The sequence below is a fragment of the Neofelis nebulosa genome, chromosome 10 (assembly GCF_028018385.1).
Source record: "Neofelis nebulosa isolate mNeoNeb1 chromosome 10, mNeoNeb1.pri, whole genome shotgun sequence".
Lineage (NCBI taxonomy): Eukaryota > Metazoa > Chordata > Mammalia > Carnivora > Felidae > Neofelis > Neofelis nebulosa.
The window spans coordinates 14915610-14926299 of NC_080791.1; the positions used below are offsets into that span (position 1 = coordinate 14915610).

General features: G+C 42.7%; 1 protein-coding gene across 2 annotated transcripts in view; it reads left to right on the forward strand.

The window, feature by feature from the left end:
• The window catches only part of RNF214 (ring finger protein 214), a 47951-nt gene extending 37849 nt beyond the window's left edge, over positions 1-10102 (forward strand). For both annotated transcript variants that reach the window (XM_058686832.1, XM_058686833.1), the window contains exons 7-15: positions 5291-5387; positions 5926-6014; positions 6611-6701; positions 6902-7000; positions 7223-7599; positions 7729-7861; positions 8076-8180; positions 8469-8564; positions 9464-10102. In XM_058686832.1, the coding sequence (XP_058542815.1) occupies positions 5291-5387; positions 5926-6014; positions 6611-6701; positions 6902-7000; positions 7223-7599; positions 7729-7861; positions 8076-8180; positions 8469-8564; positions 9464-9529 (1153 nt within the window). In that variant the 3' untranslated portion in view covers positions 9530-10102. The remainder of the gene's footprint in view (positions 1-5290; positions 5388-5925; positions 6015-6610; positions 6702-6901; positions 7001-7222; positions 7600-7728; positions 7862-8075; positions 8181-8468; positions 8565-9463) is intronic.
• The last annotated feature ends 588 nt before the right edge of the window (positions 10103-10690 follow it).

The window sequence follows — 10690 nt, forward strand, 5'->3', positions numbered from 1 at the left end:
TCTTTGGAGTAGATTCTTTCCATGAGTCAGAAAACTGTAGGTCACTGCATCCTTTTTAGGATCTGTGAGATGTATACATTGCAGCTATGGGTTGAGAAAATGAATCTTCTCGTCTCCCTTTTTTGAGCCAGTGATTCATTTTTCAATGTAAGAGGAAAGTACAGATAAATTTCCTTTTATTTTAGAAAAAGTTAAATTGTAAAGTAATACATTTTAGATAGAGCTTAAAAATGAGAACATTTTCAGGACATCTGGGTGGCTGAGTCAGTTAAGTGTCTGACTTCAGCTCAGGTCACGATCTCGTGGTTTGTGGGTTCGAGACCTGCACTGGCTCTGTGCTGACAGCTCAGAGCCTGGAGTCTGCTTCAGATTCTGTGTTTCCCTCGCTCTCTCTGCCCCTCCCCCAGTCGCATACATGCTCGCTCTCTCTCTCTCAAAAATAAACATTAAGAAAAATTTTTTTCATTTAATGAGAAATTTTTTAAAAATTAAAAGAAATTATTGTAAACAAAATGATAAGTTCTTGTTTCTACCTAGATGCCTGGAGAACTTGGAAATTTTATAGTGATTTTTTATTGGACAATAATGAGATTATAGAGATTATAGCAAGTATAAAGATAGCTATAAAAGCACAACAGAAGTACTGAGAAGGGAAAAAAAATTGAGAGCTTAAATTACGCCTTCAACCTGCTATTTTAAGACATGTTAGAAAACATAAGAATACAGAAGCATATATTCCATTAGCCATCAGTGATGATACTATCATGTGTTGTGTAGCCTAGGTCAGGAAAATCCATTGTAGACTCATGAGGGGATGAGGTTGACAAAGGCAAGTCGTTTTAGTGTTACTATGAAATTAGTTTTTGCTTCATAGACCAGGCCCTCAAAGGTTTCGGGGACTGTGGACTATGTTTTGCAAACTGCTGTTCTAGATTATTTCTTCTATATCTGGGGCTTCCACTACTGTCTTTATGGTTGTGACCTTGATCTGTACCCCTTGCCCAGAATACACCCCTGAACGTTAGACTCCTGCATCCACTGCCTGCAACTTTCTGGACCACTTCTCAGCTGAATGCTCTCTTACTCTTTGGCCTTTGCACATACTGTTTGTTCTGGCCAGAATTTCCTTGCTCCTTTTGTTCACCTGGCAGACTGTTGGATTGCGAGTTTCTTGGGGCAGGAACTGGGCATCTTTATATTCCCAGGGTTTAGCATGGTGCCTAGCACTCTGTGCTGCTCAGTAGATTTCTTGAATTATGTTGAATCAAGGAAGAATTCTAGTCTCATAAACAGTACATTCGCAATTGAAGCCTGATCTGATCTCATCCATTCTATATTGGTTAGTGTCAGTGTCCGTTTCAGAGTAAACGATTTTAGATTTTATAACCTCTACCCCCACTTCAGGAGGGCCAACCCCTTCATTCAACAGTTTTTGTTTTGTTTCCTTTTGCCTTGCCTCGAGTATAGTATATTCTGAAAGGAAGACATTTGGGCTGAGGACCCATCTTAATTTTTAGCTCTGTGTCTGACTGTTGAGAGGATTTCACAAGACACTTATCATCTGCTTCTCTCCATTAAAATCACTGAATTCCACCACGCCTTGTGGTGGAAAATTCATATGCATATATTTTCGTTTCTCTGAAGGAGGACGTTCTACCATCCAAATGAGATAACTAACATTAAGTTCTTCCTATATGCCAGAGACTGTTCTATGTGTTTTACATATGTTAACTCATAATATACATAACAGCTCTGTGAGAGGTAGACTCTCGATATCCCCATTTTATGTTAGGGTAAGTAACTTGCCAGAGGGTCGCATAGATAGTAATAGGGCCTGGATTTGAACTCAGAGCTTAGTTTTTGGCTCCAGAGGCCATGCTTTTAACTACTCTGAGTAGCTTCCTCTTCAATCTAGGTACATTATTTTTATCATTAACCTGTGTTAGTATACATGCACAGATGCTTATACTAGTATTTATAATTGTCAAATTGAAAATAACTTAATACCTAAATAGATAATGGTATGTATGTACAGTGGATAGTTATTTAAAAATTCACATTTTGGGGGCGCCTGGGTGGCTCAGTCAGTTAAGTGTCCTACTTCAGCTCAGGTCATGATCTCACAGTCTGTGGGTTCAAGCCCCACGTCAGGCTCTGTGCTGACAGCTCAGAGCCTGGAGCCTGCTTTGGATTCTATGTCTCCCTCTTTCTCTGACCCTGCCCCTGCTCACACTCTGTCTCTCTCTCTCAAAAATAAATAAACACTAAAAAAAATTTTTTAATAAAAATAAAAATTCACATTTTTGAAGAATACTTAATGATATGTAAAAATACGATAGGTTAAAAAAGTAAGACAAAGGTCACAGTTTCTGTTTGAAAGTACACATAATGGATTTATATGTTACATATGTATACATAAATATACAAATATTTATTTTAAAAGACTGGAGAGAAGTATAATGATTTTTTTGTGAGTATTGCAATTGTGAGAAATTGAATTAAAAAAATACTTTAGGGGTGCCTGGCTGGCTCAGTCAGAAGAGCATGCAGCTCTTGATCTTGGGGTCATGAGTTCGAGCCCCACGGTAGAGATTAAATAAATAAACTTAAAAAAAGAAAACTTTATTAAAAAAACTTTTTTTAATGTTTATTTATTCTTGGAGAGAGAGAGAGACAGAGCACAAGCAGGAGGGAGACACAGAATCCAAAGCAGGCTCCAGGCTCTGAGCTGTCAGCACAGAGCCCGACGTGGGGCTCGAACCCACAAAGCGCGAGATCATGACCTGAGCCAAAGTCGGATGCTCAACCGACTGAGCCACCCAGGTACCCCCCCACACCCGCCAAAAACTTTAAAAATAACATTTGTTTGGGGGGTGCCTGGGTGGCTCAGTTGGTTAAGTGTCCGATTCTTGGATTTGGCTCGGGCCATGATCTCACAATTTCATGGGTTCGAGCCCTGCCTCAGGCTCTGCTGGCAGCAAAGCCTGCTTGGGGTTTTCTGTCTCCCTCTCTGTGCCCCTTCCCTACTCGTCCTGTCTTTGTTTCTCTCAAAATAAATGAATGAATTTAGAAAAAAAATAACATTTTTTGGATACTTCACGTGTGCTGGGTAGCATATTGAATTCTTCATGTGTGTTTTCTCAGTAAATTCTCCCATCAGTCCCATGATGTAGGTATTACTCATTTTTCAGATGACGAAACTGAATCCTAGGACAATTAAGTAACTTGTCTAGGGTCATACAACCAATAACTAAAGGAGTTGGAGCCTCTATATGAGACTCTTTTATATTTTCTAAAGTTTTTATAATTTGTATTATTTGCATGATCAAAAATAAAGTTAATTTTAAAAAGTATGCAAAAATTGGGAACTACAAGTCAGACTTACACAGTCTGCTATTTACATATTTGAATCATTGATTCCCTGAACTAGCTATGCAAAATAACAGAAGTATGGGACTAGAAAGAAATTAGACCAGGAATTAGAAAAGTTAAAATAGACTCACTGGTTTCTCTTGTACCAAAGATTTTTATGACCATCTACTATGGGGAACTGATTCTTTTTCTAGGGTGGATTACAGATCTGCTGCATATGTTAGAGGCTAGTTACCATTTGATGAAGTTGAGCACTTTTGACTGTTTAACAATTCTTTGACCATTTTTGTGGCGATGGTTAGTAGTTCCTTTTGTCTTGTTGGATCCTGGTGAGGTAGATGTGGCCATTGCCCCACAGGAGAAGATTTTTGTGTGTGAATCTGTGGAATGTCCGCATGGACTTGGTAGAAGGATTTTTCTTATATACATGTGTACCTATGTTTGATAAATGTGTTTAATGAAAGAGACACTCGGTGACCATCTGTAATCTTCAAGAATACCATCAATCACATAAGGCAGCTGTCATGTTTTTCTACATGTTATCCCATTGTCAGGGAGTGACCAGAAAAGCTAAATGGATCATTGATTGACCCCGTGGCATAGTTCACGTGTTCTTACGGTTACAGAATTCTGACTCCTCGTGTGTATTTTACTTGAGGAGTATGTGTTGTAGCAGGAAAACACAACTGCCCATGAACTTCTGTCTAAAGAATTAGTAGAGAATTCCTCTTTTGGCAGGATGTTAGTTTGGGAAGGACGACACATAGAGATTAAGAAGAAAATCCCTACCTGGTCATTTCTATCTATCTGACCTTGTCAGTAGAGGGACAGACTACTGTTTGTGAATCAGTGAATGGTTGTATGTGTCACACACATACACACCCACACTTTGTCTGTGAAATGGGGAGCAGGGCTCTGTGAAGGGTCAGATGTAAGGAGAAGGCACCTCAAAAACTTGGTAAGTGGATCACTCCCTTTCCTATGTGTGAAGCTACCAAAAAAACAGAAGAGGACTAAAATTATTTATTTTACTGAAGAAAAGTGTGAACATTTTTCTTAAGATGTAACTCTTCCTGACCTTTTCTTCTTCTTCTTCTCAACTTTTAAAAATACAGTGAAAAAATTTCAACATTCCCATATTCTTTCCCACTGATCTGGATACTCCTTTGCCTTTCAGCCACCAAACTTAACTATAGTCCAGTGTCATGTAAGGAGCTCCTCCTGCTGGCTCTGTACCTGTGGTCCTGAGTAGGGTGCTTGACCCTCCACATTCTGCAAAACCCCTCAGAACAGGCACACGGGGCAGTTGGTCACCTGACCCTGAGTGGGTATATTACATTCTAGGGATGGGGCTGGGAGGGCGATGTAAGAAGGGAGGAAACTGCTGGAAATATGAAACCCTGAGATGTGAAGAGAGCATTTTTTCCTTCTGAAGAATGTTTACTATGGCTAAGAAAATAGGAAAATCGGTAAGCTGGTATCTGTATGCCTAGAAGTGATTCAGTGCTTGCTGCATTAGAAGTGAGTATTAAGCGGGACCCATGTTTGGTCCTGTATTCTTCATACGCATACTAAAAGACAAGTTGAGAAAGAAGAGGAAGGCGATATGGTTCTGAGCCCTCCTCGAACATAGAGCATTCTGCGTTCATTGGGTTTTGTCCTCAGGGCACTCTTTCCTGCTCTTGGTAACATTTTTTTTAAGCAAATGGAGACATGAACATTTGTGTTTTCAAATATGGGGCCTTTATGCAGTTACAGACCACTTTAAACATTCTGCTCCTAGATCTATATTAATACTTACAGTAAGACTTCCTGTAACATACCTGCTAGATCAATTTCAGGTTTACTTTTGCCTTGATGTCCCTTAGCAATCTTGTCTTTCTCTCCTTACTCCTGTTCCTGGTTTCTTACCTTACAGAGAAGTGTGGGAAATGGAACTAGATAGACTCAAGAATCAGGATGGCGAAATAAACCGGAACATTATGGAAGAGACAGAACGGGCCTGGAAAGCAGAGGTGAGAAGAGCTCTGTGTGGAAAGCCTTGATATGAGGCTTCCAGATAATAGAACCTGTTGTCTTAGAGTACGCTATAGTACCTTATATAACATAGTATACTACGTATATAATATAGTATATTTTAGTATCATATGGTATTGTACTATTATATATAGCATAGTGTAGTATTCTACCACTAAGCCATACAAGTGTTCTACCATATAGCCACTAAGTAAGCATTTGGTTTCTTAAAAAAAAAATTTTTTTTACATTTATTTATTTTTGAGAAACAGAGTGAGACAAAGCCTGAGTGGGGGAGGGGCAGAGAGAAAAGGAGACACAGAATCTGAAGCAGCCTCCAGGCTCTGAGCAAGCGGTCAGCACAGAGCCTGATGCAGGGCTCGAACCCACAAACTGAGATCATGACCTGAGCCGAGTCGGATGCGCAACCGACTGAGCCACCCAGGCGCCCCTAAGCATTTGTTTTAACTTCGTGTTTAGCTTCAGGTATATAAAATTAACAAAGTATCTGTGTGTGTATGTGTGTGGTTTCCTTAGATCTTATCACTAGAGAGTCGGAAAGAGTTGCTGGTATTGAAACTAGAAGAAGCAGAAAAAGAAGCAGAACTGCACCTCACTTACCTCAAGTAAGTACCTTCCCATTCTAGAGTCAAGGTCCTGCAGTTTTGTGTTTTGTGTATGTGTGTGTGTGTTGAGCGGGGCGCGGGGGCGGGGTGAGTGGGTGGAGGGGGAGTTGTTAGGTTTTTCAAACCCTAGGCCAGCTCATCTGGCATTTAGTTTGTCTTCGCAGGAATTTCAAGGCCATCCTTGTCTGCACACGAGTCATTGTTCAGTGATTTCTCTTCCCGTATTTTATAGCTTTGTATTTTTTATTGTATTGGTTCCGGTTGGATAAACAGTATTTCTTTATGGTGTCAAAGCATAACGGATATCTTTGGAGACTTGTTTCTCGCGCAGTCATTTCTCTTTCTGCCGTGGAATCTGGAGGGCCCTTGTGGCATTTCCAGGCAGACCAAAAACCCTCTGTGGTGGGTCCTCTTTCTTTAATAATTGGCTTAAAAAATGCTGGAGTTAGAATGAAGCAGATGACTTAGGGCCCTGGCCGCCTCCTGCACCTGGTCTGACCTCGCCAGGCCTGTTAGCCCGACACTGTCCTGCTATCTCAGAGAGTCAGGAGCAGGGCTTTCTTCAATTCTGTAAATTCCTGTTGGTTTCTTGAAAGGTCAACCCCCCCAACACTAGAGACCGTTCGTTCCAAACAGGAGTGGGAGACAAGGCTGAATGGAGTTCGGATGATGAAAAAGAATGTTCGGGTAAGTGTTGTAGTGGGTGATGGTTGAGCGAGGGAGTTCAGTCTGTGCTGAAACCCTGGTGATAGGGACGGACCTTGTACGTTGTCACTTAGGGTCGGCTCTGCCCTTGCCTTTGCTCTTCTGATACTGGTTGGTGTTCTCTCTCTAGAGTCTACTCGAGTCAGCAGAAAGGATAATCCTTTCCTTTCTCTCTTTTCCAGGACCAGTTTAATAGTCATATCCAGTTGGTGAGGAACGGAGCCAAGCTGAGCAGCCTTCCTCAAATCCCGACTCCCACTTTGCCCCCACCCCCATCAGAGGTGAGAGGGCCAGCGTGGGGGAGGCTACCTTTCTGTGCTGCCGGCACAGCCAGCCTTTACTTGTTCCTTTTATGAGGAAATTGGTTTCATTACTGGTATTATAACATTGTTGTTGTTATTATCGGTATTATTTGGCATAAGAATTGCTCACTGACATCTCCAGTTTCCTAAACTTTTATTTTCTTCCTTTCTCTCTCGTCCTCTACCTCTGCCGCTCTACAGACAGACTTTATGCTTCAGGTGTTTCAACCCAATCCTTCTCTGGCTCCTCGGATGCCCTTCTCCATTGGGCAGGTCACAGTGCCCATGGTTATGCCCAGCGCAGATCCCCGCTCCTTGTCTTTCCCAATCCTAAACCCTGCCCTTTCCCAGCCCAGCCAGCCTTCCCCGCCCCTTCCTGGCTCCCATGGGAGAAATAGCCCTGGCTTGGGTTCCCTCGTTGGCCCCCATGGTCCACACATGCCCCCTGCTGCCTCCATCCCACCTCCCCCAGGCTTGGGCGGTGTGAAGGCTTCTACTGAAACTCCCCGGCCCCAACCAGTAGACAAACTGGAGAAGATCCTGGAGAAGCTACTGACTCGCTTCCCACAATGCAATAAGTAAGTGTCTTTCAGGACTGATTAAAAATTTGTAAGAGGAATGTCTGTGGGTTAAAATCGGAGAGGTTTCATGGATATTTCCCACGAGTATAGCATAGAATTTCTCTCCCTCAACATTTGGTTTCTTAGGGCCCAGATGACCAACATCCTTCAGCAAATCAAGACAGCACGGACCACCATGGCAGGCCTGACCATGGAGGAACTGATCCAGTTGGTAGCTGCACGACTGGCAGAACATGAGCGGGTGGCAGCCAGTACTCAGGTAAGAAGGGCTACTTGGGGGAGAACTCAGACCTGCTGAGATGTTAGGGAAAGAACAAATTTCAGGGAAACTGGGGGTGGCCAACAGCACTGCAGCCAGGATTATCTACTCTGGTTTCTTCCTTTGTTGGACTGGGAAATAAATGATTTCTTTTTGTTACCTGCTGGGTTGCTCAGACTCTCTCTCCTTACTCTGACGATGTTTCTGCCCACAGCCACTCGGTCGGATCCGGGCCTTGTTCCCTGCTCCATTGACCCAAATCAGTACCCCAATGTTCTTGCCTTCTGCCCAAGTTTCATATCCTGGAAGGTCTTCACATGTAAGGCTCTTTTTCTTTGAAAACCGGGATGTGGAGGAGCTCGGGGGTGAGGAGGGAACAGGTTCACAGGTGGAGTGCGGGAAAAAACCATAATCTCAGTAGCTGGGTCATTGGCAGCCCCTGCTGAGAAAATGCAAGTACTCTGGCAAGAATCTGTATTTGAACTTTTCCTTCTTTTGGTGTGAAATCTTTTTGCGACATCAAAATAGTAGAACGGAATCATGGGCATAAAAGGCAAGGAGACCCAGAGGTTCCTCACTCTTTGGCCGTCCCTCCTCTGTTCTGCAGGCTCCAGCCGCCTGTAAGCTGTGTCTCATGTGCCAGAAACTTGTCCAGCCCAATGAGCTGCATCCAATGGCGTGTTCCCATGTGCTGCACAAGGAGGTGGGTGCTATAGACCTTCTTCGTTTCTAGTGTTCCTTTTCTGAATTTTTCATGAACGTGTTGCTGTGTTGATGGTCATCATTAATATCTCAGCATGAGGTTTTCAGTAAATTGTGGCTTAAATGATCAACAGGATTCAGAATACTGACAGCTAGGATCTCCCAGCTTCCTGTTACCCTATTCGCTTTAGGGGACTGGATAAGCAGTTCATCCTAGAACACAGATTACTTACTGTCTTGGAACGCTGACAATAAGACATACATTTCTAAGCACTGTTTCAGATATAGCATTGTCAGGAGACTTTGCTTAGATGAGAAGAAGGGAATAGGGAACCCGAATATGAGATTAGGAAATCCATTAACAAAATAGCTTGGAGACCTGCCTGTTAGAGATTATCTTCGCAAACTGACAGGTTATTCCTATCTCGTAGTATGTCACCAGGCAGAGTTAAGTCTCTTAGCAGCAGGGATGATTGCTTCTTTACTATTTTGTTTTGTTCATTTTGATTTCCAAGAGGTAGGAACTGGATTTATATCTAAATTCTTAGTAAGGGAAAATCCTGAATAAGATTTGAGGGTAGTGGGTATTTGGAGATTGGAGCACATCTCCGCCTGAATGGATCATGAGAGGAGAAGGCCACACCAAGTATTCAACAAAAAGCAGCTTTACACTATTCTTAGCTGATTGTTAATGTTCCCTGTAAAAAGTACAGTTTCCCCTACTCTGAAGATTCTTTGGGGGAGTAAGAGCCAATGAAATAGCCCATCTGGTCCCCCACAGTAAGAGCTCTTCTGACTTAGTATGCGTTCCTTAGACCTAGTGGACCTCAGTGGTGCTCTCTCCCCTCCTTCCCTCCGTCTTTCCAGATAAACCTGAGATATGTCTTTCTTCCTTTCCAGTGTATCAAATTCTGGGCCCAGACCAACACAAATGACACTTGTCCCTTTTGTCCAACTCTTAAATGACGGACCTGACTGGGGAGGAAGAAGAGGAGAAACTGATGTGAACAGGAAGCGCGGGTTCAAGATTTCTAAAACTCTATATTTATACAGTGACCTATACTCATGCCATGTACATTTTTATTATATAGGTAATGTGTGTATAGAAAGTCTGTATTCAAATGTTCGTAAATGAAAGTATGTATATTATGCAGAAATGGTTGCCCCCCACCCCCCACCCCACCTTGCAGTTCCTTTGGGGGATGCAGATTGTAGGTAAGGTGATGTTTAGTTTGCCCTTGAAATTATGATATTCTTGCCTAGGGCTGTTTTCAAGTACATTATAAAAACCATCTAGGAAGCTGCTGTTGCTCTAAGGCCATCCTGCTTTGATTTGGCTCAGCCTCTAGTTAATTTTCTTAAGGCTCATGTATGCAGATTTGAACCCTGGTGCTCACCCGCTGTCCGACCAGATGCCTTGCTTACTGAAAGCCTCCGGAAGCCTCAGTGTTGTTCTAGCCACTCTACTCCAAATGGATAAAATGAGACTGATTGAGGAAAAAAAAATGTAACCCTAATAGTTTGAATTTTCATTGACTATTTTACTGTGTTAACGCTCATTATTTGCACATAGACATTAGGTTTACAGAATATTCTGTTTTACATCAGCAAAATTCACAGTCCAAGAATAACAACATAAGTGGGTCCCATTTCACCCCTGCCCCCCGTGAACTTCTGTCCATCTGACTTCCTGGATAGTCATCTCTTTAGAAACTAGCACAGCCCCCAGGTCTTTCCTGGGCCAGGCCATCCCTTGCTGCCACTGCCTTGGCTTCTGATCAAGCTGACAGAGCAACCTTGTGAAGCCCTCATCTCTTCCCCTTCACTTCTGGTCTCTAGTCAGCCAGCCCCCCTCCCCCCTGAAGGTTAAGGCAGTTGGTTCACAACCAAGTTGTTTGGTGACCTTGGGTGAGCTCCAGGCAGGCACTGGGGTGAGGAGATGTCTGTGCAAAATTGCTTGCAGAATGATCTTGGGATGCTGGATTTTAATTTCTGAAGCAAGAGAATTACGGGGGACACGTTTCCTGTCCTGGGAAAAATGGAGGCCAGAGTGATAGGAAAGGAGGTTGGATTTCAAGTTTAGAAGTCATTTTTCTATAGATAGCTATCTAGCACTAGATCATTTTT